General features: G+C 39.1%; 1 protein-coding gene across 10 annotated transcripts in view; it reads right to left on the bottom strand.

Moving 5' to 3' along the window:
• Gphn (gephyrin) overlaps nucleotides 1-24,650 on the bottom strand; it is a 450,651-nt gene that overhangs the window by 71,068 nt on the left and 354,933 nt on the right. For all 10 annotated transcript variants that reach the window (XM_045154682.1, XM_045154684.1, XM_045154685.1 and 7 more), the window contains 2 exons: nucleotides 23,286-23,423; nucleotides 1,055-1,147 (listed from right to left, as the gene is read on the bottom strand). In XM_045154682.1, coding sequence (XP_045010617.1) covers nucleotides 1,055-1,147; nucleotides 23,286-23,423 — 231 coding nt within the window. The remainder of the gene's footprint in view (nucleotides 1-1,054; nucleotides 1,148-23,285; nucleotides 23,424-24,650) is intronic.

Here is a 24,650-nt window from a genome sequence, read left to right as displayed (position 1 = left end):
TAGCTTCAGTAAGCTGGGGGTTTTTGGGACACCTTTTCAACGTCAGCTTTGTGTTAATAACCCATACATAATAAAAATATGTTGTCTTTCAAAATTGGCTAAGAAGGAAGATTTTAAGTGCTCTCATCAAAAGAAATAAGTATATGAGGTACTGTATATTATTTACCTCAACTGAACTAAGTCACAATATACCTAATTTTTTTTTTTTTTTTTTTTTTTTTGAGGTAGGGTCTCACTCTAGCTCAGGCTGACCTGGAATTCACTATTTGGTCTCAGTGTGGCCTCAATCTCACAAGCGATCCTCCTACCTCTGCCTCCTGAGTGCTGGGATTAAAGGTATGCGCCACCATGCCAGGTTTACAATGTACCTATTTAAAACCATCATGTACATAGACAACAAAGCAAAAATAAAAAAAAAATGACTAACAGTTTCTAAGCAATATAGCTGCATTTTTATCTTGAGCTATTAGAATGGACTTGAGGCAGGCAAATGCTATTTAGTATTTGCTTACAAGCTTTATTCAGTTTTAGGAAACTCTGAGGGTGTAAGCTACCAGTACCATCTGGGGTTGCAAAGCTTTGAAATATGGCACCTTCTAGAAAGAATTAGGCCTCCCGCTTCTTGCTTTTTCATCTTACTAATAGAGTTTAAGGCAAGAGAACTGATTGCTCCACTTAGTCCTTGTGTTGGGAATGTGTTCATTTTTGTTTTTTTTTCTGGTCCAAGTAAGTGTTTTCAGCTTGGAAAATTTCCAGACAAAGCTATTGTTATCTGGCATGTGCAGACACTTAAGTATTAAGTGTATTTTATTTGATTCCTATTTACTTATTTGTAAGGGAGAATTCTAATAGAACTCTCCAGTATTTTTACAGTAAAATATTAATCATGGTTCTGTCAAAAATAGGTAGGTTAACTAGGAATAAAGTTATCCTGACAATCATGAAGGAAATGGATACAACAATAATCAGGAGCCTTGGCTGAGCCAAAAATGTACAGAAGAATATATAGTATGAGTCTGATGTACTTAAAAAAAATACAACAACAAGTACTTACCTCGGACGGCATATCCATCTTTTACTGATGCCGGGAATGGGGGTAGGTTGTCTTTTGCATATACATCTTGAGCAAGGACTCGTCCCATTCCATCTGAAAGAAAATAAGAAAATAGGAATGTTCGGGCGTGGGCTAAACAAGCAGTCATAAGACAGGCATGAGTGTTGTTATGACACAGCTCGTGAAGGCGCTCATCATGCCTACTGGATTCCCTCCCGAGAAATGGGAAACAGACAGAAAAGATGTAACCTGGTGTCTTAAATATGATATCAAGTCAATTCACAGTGATGCTTGTAGCGGTTACTAAAATATGAGTCACTATACATTCATCAAAGGTGTTCAGAAGATATGTCAGTCCCTTAAGAACCCCAAAATGATTTTCTTTAAGATGAAAGCAAAATCTCAAACAATTAACCCAATAATTTCCACTGTAGAACTCTCCAAAGAAACTGAATTAATAATCTTCAGGTACATGTATTTCAGAGTTGCTTATGTTAGTAAGAATTGGGAAAAACAAAAACATAAATAATGTAGGTATTATAAATAAATAAAAAATTAAAAACAATTAAAAACCAAGTACAACTGTACATGTACTGTATAATTGTAATCATATTAATATGCATGTTTATGTATCACCAGAAGGACATATATGAAAGTTTAAGGCATCTGTTACTTCAGAATGTTTGAATCATTTATGATTTGATTTAAAAAAATTTTTTTAAGCTGGGCGTGGTTGTGCACACCTTTAATCCTGGCACTCAGGAGACAGGTAGGCAGATTGCTGTGAGTTCAAGACTACCTTGAGACTACATAGTGAATTCCAGGTCAGTCTGGGCTAGAGTGAGACTCTACCTCAAAAAACAAACATTTTTTAAAAAAAGTTTTACTCAGAGAGAGAGGCAGATAGAGTGAGAGAATGGGCATGCCAAGACCTCTAGCCATGGTAAACAAATTCCAGATGCGTGAGCCGCCTTGTGCATCTGGCTTTACGTGGGTACTGGGGAATCAAACTGAGTCTTTGGTTTTTAGGCAAGCACTTTAGCTGTTAAGCCATATCTTCAGTGTTGATTTTTTTAAAAAAATATCATAGTAATTTGCAAGGGGAGAGAGAGAAAATGTGCACCAGGGCATCTAACCACCTCAAAACTCCAGATGCATGTGCCACTTTGTGCATTTGGCTTTATGTGTGTACTGGGAAGTTGAACCAGTGTGGTTAGGCTTTTCAGGTAAGTGCCTTAACTGTTGAGTCACCTCTCCAGCCCTCCTCAAAAATTTAAGTGAGTAATTACTATGTGAACCAGCAATTCCACTTCTGGGTATACATCCAAAAGAACTGAAGGCAGAAACATGAATAGGTACTTGTTCATCTATGTTGAAAGAAGCATTACTCACATTCTCAAATGAGAGAAACAACTAAGTTTCCATTGATAGATGAATGATGAACTACATGCGTCTTGAAATGTAAATGAATGAACATAATGTTTTGAGAAAAGGAATTTTTTTCAGCCTTACAAAAGGAAGGAGCTAAAAACCAAGGGGGGCTGAGAAGATGGCTCAGTGTGTAGAACACTTGCTATGCAAGCATGAAGACCTGATCTGTGTTCAATCCCCAGTTCTCACAGAGAAGACAGGTGTCACTGCATATGCCTGGAACCCTGGTGCTGAGGAGGGTGGAGAAAGGACAATCACTGGGGCTCCCTGGTCAGCCAGTCCGACCAAAAATCCCAGCTGCTCCAGGTTCACTGACTCTGTCTCAAGAAAACAAGGAGGAAGGTGACAGAGGACACCCAATGTCCCCCTCTGGCCTCTGGATGCAGGCACATGGGGTGTGCTTACCCCACCTAAGAAACCAAAACACAAAAACCCAAGAACATTTTTCTATATGCTATAACATGGACTAAATTTGTAGATATTATGGTAAAGGAATTAAGCCTGTCTCAAAAGATCCAACAGTGTACAGTTTCACTTATGCGTGGTACCTAAAGGGCAGTTAAAAATCACAGAACCGGGGCATGGTGGTGCACGCCTTTAATTCTAGCACTGGGCAGGCAGAGGTAAGAGGATCACTGTGAATTCAAGACCACCCTGAGACTGAGTGAATTCCATGTAATCCTGGGCTAGAAGGAGACCTTACCTCAGAAAAAAACAAAAGAACCAAAAACCAAACAACAATAATAACAACAAAAAAGTAGATCATGAGCTGCCAGAGGCTTGGAGAAAAGAATATAAATGTAGGGCTTGACTTATACAAGGTATTTGGTAGTGTTCATTGGTACATAGATTTGAGTTTGAAAAGACCCAAAGGCTCTGAAGATGGATGGTAGTGATGATTATAGGAAAATGAAAATGTGCTTAAATGACATTTTATCTATGGCTTTTAAATATATAAAAACAAGTACTTAGGCTGGCTTAGTGGTTAAGGTGCTTGCCTGAAATGACTAATGACCCAGGTTAGATTCCTTAGTACCCACAAAAATCCAGATCAACTAAGTGGTGCATGTAGGTCTGGAGAGAAGGCTTAGTGGTTAAGGCACTTGACTTTGAAGCCTAAGGACCCATATTCAATTGCCCAGTACCCAAATAAGCCAGATGCACAAGGTGATGCATATGTCTACAGTTTGTTTGCAATGGCTAGAGGCCCTGGCATGCCCATTCTCTCTGTCTCTCTCAAACAAATAAATAAAATAAAATATTAAAAGAAAGTAGTGCATGCATCTGGAGTTCTTTTGCAGTGCCTAGAGGCCCTGGAGCACACATTCTCTCTTCCTCTCCTTGAAAAAAAAAATATATATATACATTACATATATATATATATATATATATATATATATATATATATATATTTAAAAATAGGTTTAAATAATATATATGTTATCATTATCACTAATAAAACCTATAAGAACTGTTGTCTCTAAATATAAACAGTTTGCACATAGCCATTGTCCACCCTAAGTCTTTGCTAGTAGTGCAAAAACAAAACAACAACAAAACAAATAAACAAAAACAGGGCACACTCAGTATACTTGTTTTATTTTCATACTCTGAGAAGAATGACTGAGTTCTTAGCAGGCTAAGTTTCAAAGATGACTGATACTGTCAAGTTCTGGTATCATAGTGGCTTCAAATGGAAGGGAATGAATTAACGATGCTCTGAGAACAGGAACAATGATTATTTCTTGTAAGATTTGGACACATGAAAATGGAAGCAGAGTTTGATATTGGCTGTCTTCCTTGATTGCTGTCTATGTTATTACTGAGGTGGGTTTCCCACTTGAACTCAGAGCTTGCTGATTTGGCTAGTGATCCCCTGCCTCTGCCTCTCAAGTCCTGGGGTTGCAGATAGGCTACAACACTCATATGGCATTGATGTGGGTGCTGGGGTCCCCATGCTTGTGTGACTTTAGTCCCCATGTTTTTGTGACAAGTGCTTTATCCACTGAGCCATCTTCCCAGTTCCAGGAAGGGTTCCTAGGCAACCAAATAAAGTTTGAAAAAGAGAACAAAATTGGAAGATTCACACATTCTGTTTTCTAGATACTTTATAAAGCTACAGTAATGACATAAACACAGAGAAGTAGACCAGTGGAACAGAAAGAGTGCCTGGAAATAAACCTTGCATTTATGGTCAAATGGTATTTGATAAGGGCACCAAGAACACTAAATGGGAAAAGAATGGTTTCTTTGAACAATATAAATAAAACTGGGTACATACATGCAAAAGAAGGAAGGTAAACTCTTACAATATAGCATATACAAAAATTGCCTCAAAATGAGTTAAGGACCTCAACATAAGACCCAAAGCTAGGTCCTTACTTCTGGATATCAGTTAACTTCCCCCACCCCGTCATTGCTGTATGGGCCTGTGAGCAAAGTGGCTCTGTTGGCAGGGTTGGAGGTTATACATGGTCTAATAACATGCACTTCTACTAAGGCTGATCTGGCTACAGCCAACACCAACACCGAGCCTCAGGATGACAGCATTCCTCAGGGTGACCAGCCAGCAACTTGGTGGCAGGTTGACTACACTGGACCACTTCTGTCATGGAAATGGCAGTATTTTGTCTTTACTGGGATACTTATTCTGGGTAAGGATTTGCCTTTCCTGTACATAATACTTCTGCCAAAATTCCCCCTGTGGACTTACAGAATGTCTTATCCACTGTCACGGTATTCCACACAGCACATTGTTTCTGACCAAGGAACTCACTTCACAGCCAAGGAAGTGAGGAAGTGGGCTCATGATCATGGAATTCACTTGTCTTACAATGTGCCCTACCACCCTGAAACAGCTGGCTTGAACAGTGGAATGGCCTTTTTAAAGTAACAGTTATGGAGTCCAAAGGTGGCAACAGCTTGGAGGGCTGGGGCAGGGTTCTCTAGAAGGCTGTATATTCTCTGAATCAGTGTCCAATACATGGTACTGTTTCCTCATATAGCCAGGATTCATGGGTTCAGGGATCACCGGGTGGAAGTGGGAATGTTATCACTTAACATTGCCCCCAAAGGATCCATCAGCCAATTGCTTGTTTCCTGTTCCCACAACCTTGTGCTCTGCTGACCTAGAGGTCTCAGTTCCAGAGTGAGGAGTGCTTTTGCTAGGAGGCACAAAAGATATTTCATTGAACTGGAAGTTAAGATTCCCCATGGCTACTTTGGGCTCCTGATGCCCTTGAGTCAAGAGGCTAAGAAAGTACATTAGTGTGAGTAGGGGTGATTGATCAGATTACCTAGGGGAAATTGGGACTGTTTCCCCAGTGCAGAAAAGGAAGAGTATATCTGGATTGCAGGAGATACTGTAGGGTGCCTCTTAGTGTGATTTTGTCTTCCGATCAAGGTCAATGGGAAGCTGCAACAACTCAATCAAGGCAGTGTAACAAATGGCCCTGATCTTTCAGGAATGGAGGTATAGGTCACCTCTCTAGGTAAAGAACCAAGACCCACTGAGGTGCTTGCTGAGGATTTAAGAACTACAAAAGTACAGTAGAAGAAGGTGGTTATAATTTATAGTTATGATCACAAAATGAATTACAGAAACAAGTATTGTAATTGTCATGAATGTTTTTGTCCTATGTTATTAAGGGTGCATATATACACAAATATTAAGATGTCTTTGTTTTTCTTTCTTCTATTTCTCTACTATGTAAATACTATTGATTATGATAATATCAGTAGTTAAGTGTTATTAAATTTTATTTAAATTACTAGATATTAAGGATTAAGCATTCCTCATGAGATCTTGCCATACCGTTGGGGGTAAAGATAGTTGTTTTTTTCTGATTGAACATGGGATAGCTACATTAGGCAGAATTATGAACTATCTCATTATTGTCTTCATTTGGAAATTAAGCACAACATGAGGAAATGTAGTTCAGTGTCAAGTTGACGAGGGGTGGACTTGTGATGGTTAAATTCTGTTGTCAACTTGATCAGATTAGGAATCAAGAAAGTCATCTTGGGTGGGTCTGTGAGGTTGTTTCCAGAAAGGACTAACTGAGGAAGAAGTCCTTCCTCCACAGTGCAGGGCTCTTCAGGTAGGCAGTAGACTATATGCATGAAGTTCCAAAAGAACAGAGCCCCTTTATTTCCTGGCTACCTGTGCTACTTGCTGGAAAGGGCTTTTGACCTGATTGCCCTCTCTATTTACTCATAAGTGCATCTACCCCACTCTGACTACCATTTATTCGCACTGGAACTAAGTTTCATCAGCCTTCCAATGTGGCCTAAAACTAATGGATCTCCAAGAATTCTCCCCACTGTAAGTGCAGGATTGGGACTACCCAGGAATACATACTCATGGACTGAGCAACTACTGGGTTCCTCAAAGCTCGAGCCTTCAGGTATTGTTGGACTGCCATGAACTAATCTAATAACTTTCTTTTATAATTCAATTTCATTCTATTGGTTCTCTTCCTCTATAGAACCCTGACTAATACAGACCTCAACAAAATAATAAAATTAAGGCTGGAGTATTGCTCAATGGTATAACATTGTCCAGTATCCATGAGGCCCTGGGTTTGATGCTTAGCACTGCAAAACACAACACAACACAACACAACAAAACAAACAAAAAAATATCTCCACCAATTTTAAATCTGGGTAGGGTGGCTCATGTCTGTAATCTCCAGCATTTGGAAAGTAGAAATAGGAATACCACAGTTTGAGGAGAGCCTGGACTACTGAGTGAGACCCTTTTCAAATAAAACTAAATAAACCCACCTAAAACTATAAAGCTCCTAACAGAGAGGCTGGTGAGATGACTTAGTGGTTAAGATGCTTGCCTGTGAAGTCTAAGGACCCAGGTTTGATTCCCTAGAACCCATGTAGGCTAAATGCACACGGTCACACATGTGTCTAGAGTTTGTTTGCAGTGGCTAGCGGCCTTGGCACACCTATTTTTCTCTCTCTCTTTAACAAATAAAATATAAAATGTTTAAAAATCTGTTTTAAATAACCTGAAAGAAACAGATGTGAAGGTTCAGAGCATCCATCTTTACAATGACTTCTTAGCTATTACACCAAAAGCATATGAAAGCAAACAGACAGATGAGACCACATCAAATTTGAATATTATCCTCATCAAAGAACATACACTGAAAGGAAGCCTGTGGAATGGAGGGAACAACTGTATGCCATATGTGTGATAAAGGATTAATACCCAGAACATGTGAAGAGCTCTTGTACAACCCAATAATCAAAGGAAAATAATAAGCAAAAATGGATAAAGGAAATGAATAGACATATTCCTATATGAGGCATATAGCCAGTAATGATGGGAACAGATGTTTAACAGTAATAACCATCAGAGAAATGAAGATCAGAACTATAAGACACCATGTTTCTTCCCCTTAGGAGGCTTTTATTAACCAAACTGAACCAAACCCAACCTAATGCAACCAAACCCAACCAAACCAAATAAAACAGAAAATAATAAGTTTTGGTGAGATATAGAATTAGAACCTTTATGCTATTGGTGGGATTGTAAAATGGCATAACTACTATGGAAAAGAGCATGGCAGTTCCTCAAAAAGAGAAACAGAATTACCATTTGATTCAGAAATCCTGCTGCTGGGTTTATATTCAAAAGAACTGAAAGCAGGGACTTGGAAAAAAATATTCACATCAGAAAGAGATTGAATGGAGCTGGACAGATGCCTTTGTGCTTAAGGCAATTGCCTGCAAAACCTAGGGACCCAGGTTTGATTCTCAGGTTTGATTCTCCGGGATCCACATAAGCCAGATGCACAAGGTGGCACATGTGTCTGGAGTCCATTTGCAGTGGTTAGAGGCCCTGGTGTGTCCATTCTCTCTCTCTTTCTCTGCCTCTCTCAAATAAATAAAAAAAGAAGAGGCCAAGTAGAAATTCAAATGTCAGATGAAGGAAACTTGATTGATTGTGTTTCTAAAGGCTAGATGCATCCCAGACTTGCACTGAACATCAGTAGACTACCCAGAAGCACGAGTAGGGTTGTATTTGTTGGCCATTTATGTTTGTCGTAATGTAATAGACTTAACTGTGGTGAAATATCCTCTAGTTTAAACAGTCTGCTTTTTCTTGCCCCTCTTAAGAACACATGGATCTAACATTCATTAGCTTAACCTATCACAGTGACTTCAAAGTAATGATTAAAGCTCTTAGTAAAACTATCCACTAAAAAGCATTAGCTGAAGAATTTAATGGTCAAGAAATCCATTGTTATTTTCTACACGTGGAATCTTTATTTCAGGTATATATTTTTTAATATTTTCATTTATTTACTAAAGAGAGAAAGAGAGAGAGAGAGTGAACACATACCAGGGCCTCTAGCCACTGCATATGAACTCTAGATGAACATGCCACCATGTGGATCTGGCTTATGTGTGGGATCTGGAGACTTGAACCTGGATTCCTAGGCTTTGCAGGCAAGTGCCTTAACTGCTAAGTCAGATCTCTAGCCCCAGGCATATTTTTTTTAACTCGAGTTCTTTTTTTTTTTTTTTCTGAATAAGGTGCTGTGCAAAACCAAATTCAGCATAGAATGGAATCTTTTTTTTTTTTTTTTTTGAGGTAGGGTTTCACTCTAGCTCAGGCTGACCTGGAATTCACTATGCAGTCTCAGGGTGGCCTCGGACTCATGGTGATCCTCCTACCTCTGCTTCCCAAGTGCTGGGATTAAAGGCGTGCATCACCACGCCCGGCAGTAGAATGGAATCATTTTAAAGAATTATGAGATTTTAAGTTCTAATTTTTATAGTCACCTACAAAATATTCTTATATTTCTACTCATATGTAAATTTTACATTATGTTAAACATTTGATTTGAGTGGCAGTAAAATAAAAGGTACCATTGATTCTAGACTTTATTTAAACATTGGTATAAGTTACCCTGGAGGAAATGAGGAGTAACTGTTTTGTATGGTAAGGTTTAGAGATTATTGAATAAAGAGCATCCCTATATAAAGTGCTAAACAATGTGCAGTGATTGTAAATTTAGTAAGATACGGCAGCCATTTTATGAATGTTCTGCCATTCTACATAGGATCTATTATAAGCACCTTTCTTGTATCAATATGTTGCAGGTGTTGCTGCTAACATTTACTATATTTATTACAACCAAAATGCTTTTAGCCACATTAAATATTTATTCTTTAAAAATGTATTGTTTCTAACCCACAAATTCTTCATATCTCAATAGTATTATAATATGAACTTCTTTTGTGAAATACTTTTATTTTGGTTATGCTTTAAATACACATACATGAAGACTCTGTTGTTAGCTTTGAAAGCTGCATAATACCCTAATATACATATGTAAGAATAAAAATGACTACTGTAAAAAAGAAATTCAAATGTCTGGGAATGAAAGAATATATAAACAAAATGTGGCATACAAATACAATGGAGAATTAAAAGCTGTTGAGCCTTAAAAAAGAAAATAAATCCAGTCACACACTACAATGTGGCTAAAATTGAGGGCATTATTCCAAGTGAAAGAAGTTGATCATGAAGCTAAATTCTTAGGATTTGACTTCTGTGGGGCATTTAAATAAATCAATTGAGACAGAAAGTAGAGTGTAGTTACTAGGTGTTAGATTAAAGAATAAAAGGAGAATTATCTAATGAGTGTAGTTTAGAATTTGTAAGATGAAAACGTTTTGGAGATTATTTCACAACAAAGCTAATCCTCTTAACATTATTGAATTAAATAGTCATAATGATTAAGATAGAAGGTTTTCAACTAATTAAAAAATTAAATGCTGGTACATTCTAACATGGTAAAACATATATATATATATATATATATATATATATACATAGATATATATATGGATTTTGAAAATATTATGCTAAGTTAAAGAAGTAGGTCATAAAACACCATATATTACCCAACTTATATGAAATATCCAGAATAGGCAAGGTATATTAGTGGTTTTTAGCAGCAGAAGGATGCAGCTAAATGGGATGTGTAGGTTCATAAAAATCTATTTATTTATTTATTTATTTATTTATTTATTTATTTATTTATTTATTTATTTATTTATGAGACAGAGAGAGAAAGAGAGGGAGAATGAGAATGGGCATGCCAGGGTCTTTTGCTACTACAAAGGAACTCCTGACACATGTGTTACTTTGTGCTTGTGCTTTCTGGCTTTATGAGAGCTCGAGGGAGTCAAGCCTGAACCAGCAGCTTGCAAGCTGAGACATCTCTCCGGTCTAGAATATGTAGTTTTTTTTAAAGTTTAATTTAATTTAATTTATTTATTTGAGCGAGAGAGGGTAATACAGAGAGAAAGAGAGAGAAAGAGAAAGAGGGAGAGAGAGACAGAGAGAGAATAGGCATGCCAGGGTCTCCAGCCATTGCAAACGAACTCCAGATGCATGCACCACCTTGTGCATCTGGCTTACATGGATCCTGGGGCATTGAACCAAGGTGCTTTGGCTTTATAGGCAAGCGTCTTAGCCTTAACTGCTAAGCCATCTCTCTAGCCCTAGAATATGTAGTTTTTTTTTAATGTAATGAAAATATTCTAAAATGGATTATGGTGACAGTTCACATATATGTGGATATACTGAAACCATTCACCCTGTACCCTCTTTTTAATATTTTTGTAAACCGGCTGGTCCCAAATATGTAATCTTCCTGTCTTGGTCTTCCCAGTGCTGAGCAAACAAATGTGTGGCATCATGCCTGGCTAAATTATCCAATTAAATGAGTACATAGAATGGTATATGAATTATATCTGGATAAAGTTGTTATTTTTAGTTTTACTTTTTTTGGTTTTTGAGGCAGGGTCTCACTCTAGCTGAGGCTGACCTGGAATTCACTATGTAGTCTCAGGGTGGCCTTGAACTCACAGTGATCCTCCTACCTCTGCCTCCCAAGTGAAGGGATTAAAAGTGTGCACCACCATGCCCAGCTTGAAGCTGTTATTTTTTTAAAAAGACAAATAGATTTAAAACAATATTCCTTTCATCTCAACAAATACTATATTTAGAAAGTCATCCTTATAGTACATTTGTGCAGGTAGTCTTTACAGACTTTAGTCAAGTAGCATGAGAGGAAGTGAAACATTAGGTCAGGGAGACGGCTGACTGGATGAAGCTCACCCTGTTCAAACCTGAGTGCTCAGGTTCTCTCTTCCACATGAAAAGGCAGAAGCTGTGGTGGGCTTCTGCAATCCCGGCATGCTGACAGCAAGATGGGAGGTGGAGACAGGAGAATTTCCTATTAGCTTAAGGCCAGCAAAGAAGAGCAGCAGCAGTAGAGCAAGTACAGTGGAAAAGCCCTGCCTGCATGGACCTGAAAGCTGTCCTCTAACCCCGCTCAGGCTCCGGTGTGTGTGCGCCAGACATGCACAATGAGATCAAACATTTCTGCTGGATAGAAACTCCTTGTAGTTGGTTATTAACATTTATTTAACAAAATACATAACTAGTCAGCCTTTTTATTCTGAATGCATACTCAACACAGGGGTTACTACTGTGTGTGCCCAAGCACATGTCACAGCGAGAACGTGGGGGTCGGACAGCAACCTCAGATGCTGGTCCTTGTCACTTTGAGGCAGGGTGGCCTCACAGCTGTGTTGGCCAGGCTAGTTGGCCCACAAGCTTCTGGGAAATTATGTTTTTACCTCTCATCTCTCCGTATGGTAAGCTGGCATTACAGAGGCCTGCTACGTATTCTGGTTGTTTACCTGGGTTCTGGGAACCAGAACTTAGGTACTTATACTTGCATAGCAAGCACTTCATTGATTGAGCCATCTCCTCAGGCTGGGGTTGCTATTTTTAAGATAAATCAGATGCTTAGAGGGTAACCTCTGCTTTTGCATTTGGGACCTATTTAAATTAACATACCAATGGAAATCATGCACTACCTCAAGTTTTGGTCTAAAAGCTAAAGGGAAGGGGAAAATATTTTGAAGGGAAATATGCAAGCCACTGGAAAATGATAAGGGATTCCAGAAGAAAGAAATGAAGGAAAAATATCAGATACAACTCTTTGCCACACCAACTATATCATGTCTTTTAGTAGATCTTAGGACTAAACAATTGGAGAGCTTTACCATATGATCAATATTAGATATCATTCAATGTCTGGCCAAATGACTCACTTGGGAATGTAAAAAGTGCGCAAATTACTTCTCCATAGGAGAGAGTCACTCATGTATATATCACGGATTTTATATGCAGGTTAAAGCCTGTCTTCCCTTTACTAATAGGTGAAGCCTAACATCATTAGTGTTGAATAAATTTTGGGCATATGAGTTTTAGTTATTTATTAATTTATTTATTTGAGAAAGGTCTCACTATGTGGCCCAGGCTACTCTCAAATTCATAATCATTCTGTTTCAGTTTCCCAAATACTAGCATTGCAGACACATGCCACCATGCTGGATTGGGAATGCGATTTGAGAAAATAGCCTCAGCCCTCAAATCTAATGGGACCTAGTAGCTTCTTACCTGAATATTATGGCTCATTTACGTTTAGCATCTGGTAGAGAAATAGCCATCAACAGATGAAGCAGTGGTAACCTAAGGATTTATACTCAGGAAAACATGAGGGGAATCTTTCCCCTAGTTGCTCCATTCCAATGAAAACCCTGTTTATAATAAGCAAAAGACGCTTCCCCAGTATGTAATTACTATACTAATGCGCTGGCTTAGGAGCATGTGGCAGTGGGAGTTTGTAGGCCTTCACAGATTGCAGTGAGCATTTTATTTTGCTGATAGTTAGGCCATGTGCCAAGAAGCTATGGTCCTGCTTTCTGAGTCTGAGTCTGAGGGGATAATACCCATTCTGTTTTACTTTCCTCTTACTGTACTCCCTATAAAAATTAGACCTTCAGTGTGATGAGGAACACTGTAATATGTATGTAAATATGCATACTTCTGAATTACCGAATGTCAGCAATCTTAAAGGTAAGACTATTGCTAGGCATCACCTTGAGATAGATTCTTAAAGACTAAAGTAGCCTGTGTACCCAATAACAAGGAACAATCACAAGCCAGGGAGCCGGAGAATAAACTGCCACAACTCTAAAGTGGGAGACAGCCACAGGAGATAGTCATAGAGAAGAGCAGGCAACTAACAAAGTTCAGGAGACAAGAGGCTTGGTTTCAGCACGAGGGCACAATGGGTGGCATTCCCACTGTCCATGGCTAGCAATTAAAGTGAACTACAGACAGATAACTGCAGGTGCTGACCGGCCCAAAGCCCGAGGCCAGCAGATAGCTCAACTTCTGGAGGCACCTGTTTGTCATGAGGCTCCCTGCCGGCTGGACCAAGAGCGCTGAAGCTCCAGTGAAGTGTTTGACTTCTGCAGACTCGTTCTGGAGCCCCAGTGGCACCGTGCGTACACAGACTACCCCTTCCATCAGGGTGTTGAATGCTGAGGGCAATGTGAATGCAGACTCTGGTCTGCTTGTATAGATCTCAGTGTTGTGTTTGTTTCTACCAGCCCCAGTGCAATTGTGACACACACCCTTAGCAAGAACATTAGCCATCCCAGAGTGTACCAATTGGGCAATCTCCAAACCAAGAGTGGCCAACAGAGGCCCCTTGTACATTAATGGAAGCTTCTAAAGTGAAAATAGTTCTTCCGAACATCTGACATGTGATTGGTCTGGGCTCAGCAACAGCCTAAGGGGAAGGACAGCCACAAATCTGTACCTTCAAATGCTCCTTCTACCTTGCAGACTCAAATTCTAGAGTCCAGAAAGAAACTCCAGAAAGAAACTGATATAGCATTTCATTTTTTTGTTCACCTCTCACATTTCCCATTCCCCCTTTTACTTTTTACAGCATTTTTATTTTTAAAAGTATCTCATTAATTTATTTATTTGAGTGAGAGAGAGAGACACAAAGAAAGAAAAAAAGAGACAGATACAGAGAGAGAATGGGCATGCCAGGGCCTCCAGTCACTGCAAACAAACTCCAGACACATGTGCCACTTGTGCCTCTGGCTTACGTGGGATCTGGGGAATCGAACCTGGGTCCTTAGGCTTTGCAGGCAAGTACCTTAACTGATAATCCATCTCTCCAGACCAGTATTTTGATGTTTGCAAGTCTTTGATTTTTGTAAGTGTGTGTGGGAGGGGCAGGCGGCGGTATGTATGGAGGGACTTGTGTAGAGGTCAGAGGACAATCTTCCTGGGTTGTTCCTTGCTTTCCACTTCATTTAAGGCCAGGTCTCTTATTTGTCATTCAAAACTGAGTTCACCAGACTAACTGGCCTGTAAACTTCTGGCAAATTCTCCTGTTTCTGATTCCATTCTTGATGTGCTCATGCTGGAATGAAAGCTTGCCAAGCCTCCTGGCTTTTTCACATGGGGTCTGAGGCTTTAAAATCCGGTTCTCAGGCTTGTGTAGCGAGCACTTTATCCATTGAGCCATCACCCAAGCTACTTTAAAAAAGTTTTATGGTTTATTATTCCTACATTTATCCAATTTTGTTTATACATTTTTAAATATTTTATTTATTTATTTGACAAAGAAAGGGAGAGAGAATGTGAGAGTGAGAATGTATGCACCAGGGCCTCCAGCCACTGCAAACAAACTCCAAACGCATGTACCACCATGTACATCTGGCTTATGTGGACCTGGAGAATCGAACCTGGGTCCTTAGGCTTCGCAGGTATATACCTTAACTGCTAGGACATCTCTCTAGCCCCTGTTTATACATTTCTTATTAAGCAATCAGATTTTTAAAAATCTCTTGCTCTTTTTCTCTCTTTTCATAATACTTTCTTATTTTTCTTTTCTTTTGTTTCTTTTTTTTTTTGTCCTCCTTGTCCTTGCCCCTTTCTTTTATTTCTTTCATTATATTTTTATATTTTCCTTAAATAAAATTAAATTTCATAGTTTACATTATTTTTGTTACTTTCTGTTCCATCAGCATTGGTGTCACATTAGTGACTTTAATCAGACATAAGTCTGTTTCTACACTGTGTTTGCTTGGATGTTGCTGCTGCTACAGCATTTTCTTTTTTGAGATATGGATCTCATATAACCCAGATTGGCCTTGAATTTGCTTTGTTGCTAAGGATAGTCTTGAATTTCTGATTCTCTCTACTCTCCCTCCTAAGTACTGAGATTACAGGTGTGCACGAATATGCCTGGATCAAACCCAGAGCTTTGTGCATTCTAGGCAGGCACTCTGCCAACTGAGCTATATCTCCAGCTTCCTAACCTTTTCTCTTCTCTGGAGGGTACTAAGCATTATGTTCTCAAGAGCAGGCTGAGCACAGGCTTATCTGCTTGCCTCACAAGCATATAGTCCTGAGTTGGAGCTCCAGAACTCATGTAAATGCCAGACAGGATGGGATGCATCTGTAACAGCGGCAGTAGAGAGGAGAGACAGGTGAGTCCTTTGAGATTGCTGGCTGGCCAGGCGAGCTTCATCAGCGAGGCCAACAAGAAAGAGGGGGACACTATACGCCTGAGGATGACACCTGCAGTTGTCCTCTATCCTGCACATACATGTGCACCACACACACACATACATACATACACACACACACACACACACACACACAAAAGAGTAGGCTGTGAAATAAGATGATCTTCAAATAAAACCAAAAGATGATGCAGATTGCATGCCATGCAACAGAAAAATACACAAAACATGAAAAATGAAGGAAATATAGCACGTTTAAGAAATCAAAAAAAAATCTGTGGTTATCAAATACAGTGATACTAATATGGTTGAAATGCTGTTCTGAGTAGTGTGATGATATCCCATGCCAACCCACTCTGTCCTTCCTGGGGCATGAATCATAAGTTTTTACAGAATACTCACACTGTTACACACTACCTTCCCATTAGTCACTGAACAGCCATCTTAGTAAGCAGAGTGACAGCCAAACAACTACAATCCTGTTTCAAGTAAACTCATTTTATTATCATGACCCCAAAGCACAAGATTAGTGATTCAGAGGAGGTACCAGGGGATCCAAGATGAAAGACAGAATTAACTCTGGTACTATATGGCAACATTGAAGGGTCTATATGAAATGATGTTCTATATATGGTTCAGTATTAATTGTGCATCTTTGGGGGGGGTCTTGAATCTCCCAGGAGCAATGGGGGACTAATGTATAAAGACATTTAGTGAGATGTTTATAGAAGAATGCAGAGAGAGTAATAAAGGTAGCAATGTATTAAGATGCAGGAACAGGGGCTGGAGAGATGGCTAAGCAGTTCAGATAGTTGCCTGTACAGCCTAACTACCCAGGTTAGATTCCCTAGCACCCAGGTAAAGCTGGATGCACAAAGTGGTTCATGTATCTAGAATTTGTTTGCAGTGGTTAGAGATCTTGGTGTACCCATTCATTCACCCCCTCCCTGTCTTTCTCTGCTTGCAAATAAATAAAAAATTAAAAAGATGCAACTACAGAAGAATATGAGATATACATACATACTTTAGATGTGTAATGAGGTTCGTGGGCTAAAGAGGTAAGTATATCTAAAGGGAATTTCAATGATTTTAACTGGCCATATTCATAGAGGAAGTAGGAAAACATATAGACTAGTATTCTAAGAAATATTTGCAAGTAGGATTTTTTCTAAGTGAAAACTTTACTAGACTGGAGACAGAAACTCTAGTAGTAAACTGTATAATAAAACATTTACTTTCAGACTAGGGAGATTTCACAGTGTGAAGAGTGCTTACTGTGCAAACACGTGGGCCTGAGTTCAATCCCCAGCAGCCACATTAAAAGCGAAGCATGATCATGCATGCCTATAATGCCAGCACCAAGGGGAATAGAGACAGAAGGCCTGCTGTGGCACCGTGGCCAGCCAGTCTACCTAGAAAACAAGGGAGCTCCCCAGTGAGTGAGAAACCCTGTCTCAGGGAAGTGAGGTGGAAGAGAGACGAGGAGGAGCCTGATGTTTTCCTCTGGTCTCCACCCAGGGGCTTGCAGGCTACATACTTCTGCATACATACGTCCATATACTGTGTGCCTGTGCACACATACACACACACTTCCTTTCACTTGAAATAATACAGTTCTTTGTTTAGTTTTTTAAAGCTCAATCAGGAATAGAACAAAAAAAGCAATGAAGGGCTGGAGACATGGCTTAGCAGTTAAGCACTTGCCTGTGAAGCTTAAGGACCCTGGTTCAAGGCTTGATTCCCCAGGACCCACATTAGCCAGATGCACAAGGGGTCGCATGCATCTGGAGTTTGTTTGCAGTGGCTGGAGGCCCTGGCGCGCCCATTCTCTCTCTCTCTCTCTCTCTCTCTCTCTCTCTCTGCCTCTTTCTCTCTCTGTTGCTCTCAAATAAATAAATAAAAATGAACAACAACAACAATAAAAAGCAATGAAAAAATGCTGATTAGTTAAATTTTCTAGTGAGCCAGGGAGCGTATGATGTAATACCCTGGGTGGGTAGGATGCAAGTTTGATTGCATCAAAAAGCATATAATATCCATTGACTATCAATGTGAAACAACATGTAGAGCTGAACTAGAAAACTGTAACTTTGCTTCAATAATTTGTTGTCTTTTTTTGTTTGTTTGTTTGTTTTTTGAGGTAGGTCTTGCTCTAGCTCGGGCTGATTTGGAATTCACTATGCAGTCTCAGGGTGGCCTTGAACTCATGATGATCCTCCTACCTCTGCCTCCTGAGTTCCTGGCTTTGTTTCTGTAATCTGTAAGTGCTTATTGCAGGTCTAAGGGACCCTGTTTCTAAACTTCAAATATAGCAGCTCAGTGATTACTAGATAGTTCTTCTTTAATAGTTTCCCACATATATTGGATGGACATTGTTTTTATTTTACACAGGAGGAAGACAGTATGCAAAGTTGTATAGTTTATCTAAAGTTACTCCACTAGTAAAAGCTAGAACAAAGTATGTTGTACCTGTTAGGTCCTCACTTCCTAAACATCAGGAGTCAGTGATCGTCCAGCACAACTTATGAACCAGTAAGGTGAAGCTTCCTACTGCCTGAAATCAGGAACTTATGCACGTGTTCTATAGAGGGGAGTCTGCTAAATTTTCAAGCAGCCAGCTAACTAGGTAGGAACATATACCTCTGTGCTGTGGCTAAGTATTCTCAGAGACGTTACTATCAGCTTTGCCGAGGATTCCTCAGCTAGAGTTGCTGAAGCTATTTGTGGAAAAACAAAGACCCCTAGGTCAGAGACACCGAAGTCTCTGATCACATGAGCTTAAACAAGAAAACTTACTGCTTATAATCTAAGATGACGAATCACAAATGGTAGCCTTACAGATATTACCATTTAACATTATGCCAAGTGTGTGAGGCCTTAAAAAAATCTCTTGGTCACTGTGGAAAATTACCTAAGGGAACAAGGCTTATGTGAATTGATAGTTTCGGAGGTTTCAGTCCATGGTGGCCAGGCTCCACTGTTTCTAAATTACTGTAGACAGAACATAATGGCAGAAGGTGTGGTGCAGGAAAACTATTCACATCATGGCTGCCAGGAAACAAAGGAGGAAATAGGCAGAGACCAGGGGCAAGGTATATCCCCCAAGAACATGTCCTAGTGACCTGCTGCTGACTGTGAGGCCCCACTGAAGCTTCCAGCACCTTCAAAAATAGCCTTTTGCAGGGCATCAGGCTTTCCACATATGAGCCTCTGTGAACATGAAATGTGAAAACATTACATTTTTAGCCATAATACCAGGCATGCTTCTCCCAAGAAAACAAGGGAAAGCTATTTGTATCAATGGAAGGTTTGCTCCCTAAATGGCTTACTTGAAAACTGAAGCTCAAAATAGTAAGTATGCTAAAAGACAGACCAGAGACAATTGAAAATTCATCCACAGTTAAAATGGAGTAAAAAAACAAACAAAAAGGTTAATACATATATGCATATATGGCACTTGCTTTAGAATAATATTTTTCATATTTATTTTGGAAGCAATGTGAGACACTGAAATGGAGTGTCTGGGTTTAAGAACTTTGTGTTCTAGCTGCTGTAATCATTGGTATTTTTTCTCACTTAAACTTTTTGGTCCTAAGATTTTTAAAATCTTTTTTTCTTAAGATTTATTTATTTATTTGAGACAGGGGGATAGATAGATAGATAGACAGATAGATAGATAGAAAGAATGGACATGCCAGGGCCTCTAACCACTGCATACAAACTTCAGATGCATGTGCTACCATGTGCATCTGGCTTATGTGGGACCTGGGGAATTGAGCCTGGGTCTTTAGGCTTCACGGGCATGCACCTTAACTGCTAAGCCATCTCTCTACGCCAGATTTTTTAACTTTAAAGTAAGAGATTAGTTGACCTCCAAGTTGTTATCACCTAAGTATTATAGTACTGTGTTCTGAACTTGCTTTGTAGAGTTACTTTACATCTATTACCTTCACAGAAATTCTTCCATCATTTCTGTATGTTATCCTCTTTGTCATCTAGGTTTATTGTTGCACTTTCTAGGACGTACAAAAATCATTTTATAGCGGTCACAGCTCCAGACTGGTTCACAGATCCAGTGGTTCTAGACTTCCCTTAAAAAACATAGGCTTCCCTTGAAGTGCTTCTGTAATTGCATCATAACATTTGCATTTGCAAAATAATTGTAATTTCAGAGAACCATGAAGCCTTCCAGTTTCCCTACAATGCTTTCCCTACTTTGTAATTAATGGATAAAATGAAATAATCTAAAAATGCATCTAAATTAACTAAATGAAATCAAAATGAATTTTGAAGGCTTGCTTATTAAGATACAAATATACTTGGTAAATATGACTTTTTAAAGTATAATGAAAATGAGTTTCTAAACCCTTTTCTAGGGATAATTATGTTCTTTTCAGTAAGAGAATGGCTGTATTCTCTTACTGGATAGAGTAAAAGGATACAGAATACAGGCATATTTAACTTATGACAATTTTATTTACTCTACTTTTTTATGGTCAAGCTATTTATTATGCCATTCATTACAGAGTGTAAACAAATATGGCAGTCACTCCTATCATAAAACACAATGGAAAGGTAGCTAAGCTAGTTCAGGTAAGGCAGAAGTAGTCATGAGAAAAGTATTCCTGAAGGAGCGGCTCCCTAAGCTTGATCCTGAGCAAAATGTAGTCGCAGGTCATACAGAGAAGATGAAGTTTCAGCAAAAGACAATACAAGCAAAGGCTTAGAGGTGAGAGACAATAAGAAGGTAAGAAACTGGTAAGGCTGTTATGATAAGAAAAATGTGTAGAAACTGTAAAGAGGATATTTGGTTATAAATGGCATTATAATGATACAGATTGGGAGCAAGATAGCTTTTAAAAAAAAAACAGAACCCATGTCTGATCTAGTCTAGTCTCATCCAAGATGGCTACAAGCAGCTCAGCAATAGCTTCCTGCTTCTTCCTCAACTTTTCCTGGGCTTAGAACACCTATGGGTTGTCCCTTCCTGAATCAACCTCTTGAGACCAACAACCAGTCAGGTCACACTTGAGTCTGATGATGAGGCTCATTCTAAATAGATGTTTGATTCACATTCATGAGCCTGAGCCATGTGTGTGAGTCCTCTTTTGTAAACTCTTGGTTCTTGAGCCTCTTAGCTTTTCTTACCTCTCTTGGCCCCTGACCCTTCTCCTTCTGCTCTCTCAGCCCCTATGTGAGGGGGGCCTCAGACTCCGCAATCCTGCATCAGTAAGATATGTCAGGGAGTCTGGTTTTTACCTTGGGCTTTGTTCTCTTCACACTGCAAAAGAACTGTACGTAGGTGACAGGCCTGGTGGTACGAGCCTACAATCCTTGCTCTTAAAGGTCTTACTCTAGAGGTAGAGGCAGGGAGTACAGAGTTCAAGGCCAGTGTGGTTATAGAGAGAGACCCCTATCTCAAAACAAGCACACAAACAAATAGACAGACAGACAAACAAAACAGACAGACAGACAGACAGACAGACAGACAGACAAACAAAACCAAAAGGATTCCACAGGAACAAAATCTGTCAAGCTGGTGAATGCCCATGGTTGGGAGGTAGTCCCTTAAGAGGAACCTACCACTACAAGGACATGTTGTCAAACTGCCCTTTAAATATTTACTGAGTTATAGGAGTGTATGGCCATGCCCAGCTTTTAGGGAGCTGAGGATTGAATTCAGGTCTTCATGCTTGCTCTTTTTTGTGGAAGCATTTCTCTGGTCCCCAAGAATATAAATTTTGATAACTTATACCTATTCCTTTTTTGTTATTGCGTTTTCTTACAGAAATATTAACACATTTGTATGCTTTCTCTTTGATAGCCATTGCAGTATGACCAGCAGTTTTAAGATTCTATGAATAAAGCCCTTTACCCATATTATCACTACATGTCACTTCTAACTGAATAACAAAATAAAGAGCAATATTTTATTTATACTGCATTAAGTCAAACTTTTTGGTGTGAGGAAGGACCATGAGAATTACTGGATGAAATTTCTCAAGGAACTTCCTTGGTATTCTTGGACAATGTCAGAATATAACTTCTTATGAATTAATAGAAATGAAAGTTGTTGATTGGAAAAAAACCAACTACAGTGGGGAATATAACCACCGTGACCTTAATGCTGACAGTTCCCCCAAAACCCTTATGATCAAGGCTTAAATCCAAAGTAACACTCCTGTGGGATGTCCTGAACTTCTGGAGGACAAGCCTTGTAGAAAGGCACTCTGCCATCTGAGGGTATGTCCCTGGAGAGGACTGTGGGACTTTGGCCTCTTTCTCCTCCAGTTCCTTCTCACCATCTAGTTTTCCCCCTTTTCCTCCTCCTTCTTGTTCTCTTTGCATTTTGCTTCTTGTTTATTTGTTTGCTTCGTGTTTATTTGCCCTATCATGTACTCTTGACATGATGTGCTACCTCACCAGAGGCTCAAAGTAATGCTGCTGGAACCTCTTAAAACAAAGATTCCAAACAACCCTTTTTTCTTTTTAAGTTATTAATCTCAGGTGTTTTGTTATGGTGAAATAAAGCTGACTAAAGTAGACAAACTTACATTATCTTTCCATATACTTCTCTAAATGCGCTACCAGACTAAGAGCACAAAATAAAACAGATGACACAGAAAACAGATCAAATTTATTACTTAGTAATTCATGGATAAATTAGACTATTTTTCTCAGGTTACATTTAAACATACATTTCTTGTCTTAAGATGGTACTATGTCCTAATAAATCCACTATAAGTTGAAAATATCATCAAGTAAAAAATTCATTTAACCAGGGCATGGTTACACATGCTGTGATTCTAGCACTTGGGAGGCTGAGGCAAGAGGATTATAGATTCAAGGTCAGCCTGATTTATATAGTGAGAGCCTATCTCAAAAAATGATTTTAATATACTTAATCTACTGTATATCATAGCTAACAACACGATATACCTTTTTTATCTGGCTGTGTGGTTGACTGGAAGCTGCAGATAGCTGCTATTTCTCAGCATGGTAAGACAGTATCATGGCATACATTGATTGCTTAGAAAAACATCAAGATGTGAAATGTAGTTTTCTGAGTTGATGCTAATAGCCTTGTTTTCAGGCTAGAGTAATGATATTTTAAATCAGAAACATAAAATATTTTCTCCCTCCCACCTGTTTTTATGAAAAAAAAAAAAACCTCACAGTATTATTCTGTACTCTGACTATTAATATGAATCTTGTAAGTTCAACTGAAAAAAGAACAAAAAGGATTGTTAGTATTTTGACAATGGTTAGTAATGTTTATCCTTCAGGAAAATAGCACATTCAAGTTCTATAAGTCTTACTTGAAAAAAGAAAAAGCAATGGGCAAATATATTAGTACCTCGATAATTGATTATTTCTGTCCCAAGCACCGGAGTCATTTCCAGGACTGTAATAAAGGCTTTGTCCATAGATGTCAGAGGAAAAGGAGACATGCGATGTCTTCTAGCCACCTTGGTGATATCAACAGCACTGTGACCTAAAGGAAGGACAGCCGAGAAAAAGCCATGGAGACACTGATTAGCAAGTGAGAATGACTTAAATATCAACAACTTCCAATTTGAAGTGTTCGGTAAGACTTCTCTCCTGTTTTTGAAACATGGTCAGCTCTGGTGGAACAGAAATGGGCCAAAACTTGGTGAAATTTAGTAATACTGGCTAATCTTGAGTGCTTACTATGAGTCAACGGGTTGTACTAAATGCAACCACTAATTTTCATTTAATGCTAGGGCACTCTTATTACCCTTATTTACAGATGAAGGAAGAGATGTTTTGAGAATTTATGTATGTGTATATATTTGCCTGAATCATAGAACTGGAAACAAAAAAGCCAGGGTACACACAGGCAGCCTTGGCTTCAGCATTCTTGTCCTCAACCATCACGTTGAATTTTAAATACTTAATGAGTTAGTGAGTAATATAGTAATATAGTGTCTGGCTTACATGGGTTCTGAGGAGTTGAACTGGGTTCTTAGGCTTCACAGGCAAAAGCCTTAACCGTTAAGCCATCTCTCCAGCTCTGCATCACTATCCTTATCTCCTAATGGTTCCTTCCTGGTTCATTGTGCTCTTTTCAGTTATCTTTTCAGTTATCATGCCAAATGTATCTCCTCTCAGGGCCTTTGTAATTGCTATTTCCTCTCTTGAATCATTGTCCTCCAAACAGTATCTTACCATCTGTCATCCTTCAGTTTTTCAGGGTTTCTGATCAAGTGTCATCACAGTAGAGGCTTTTGCCTTGCATGTTATAAGGATCACTTTTTACTTCCCTAAATATTTCATACACACAGTCACAAGCATATCTTCAATGCATAATAAATATTTGCTGAATGTATCATTCAACAACAAAGTAATTTCCTTCTTTCTTTTTTTAATTTGGTTTTTCAAGGTAGGGGCTCGCTGTAGTACATGATCCTCTTACCTCAGCCACCTGAGTGCTGGAATTAATGACATATACCACAGAGAGAGAGAGAGAGAGAAAGAGAGAGAGAGAAAGAGAGAGAGGGGGGGGGAGAGAGAGAGAGAGAGAGAGAGGGGAGGAGCATCAGCAGGGCCTGTAGCTGCTGCAAATGAACTCCAAAAGCATGATTTTGTGCATCTGGCTTTATATGGGCACTGTGGATTTGAAAGTGCCTTAACCACTGAGCCATAACTCCAGCCCAAGAAATTTCTTTTTTAAAAAATATTTTTATGAGAAAAAACAAAA

This window comes from Jaculus jaculus, chromosome 7 (genome assembly GCF_020740685.1).
Source record: "Jaculus jaculus isolate mJacJac1 chromosome 7, mJacJac1.mat.Y.cur, whole genome shotgun sequence".
In the NCBI taxonomy this organism is placed as follows: Eukaryota; Metazoa; Chordata; class Mammalia; order Rodentia; family Dipodidae; genus Jaculus; species Jaculus jaculus.
The sequence above is the reverse complement of the archived record's forward strand: the minus strand, read 5'-3'. Positions and strand labels throughout refer to the sequence as shown.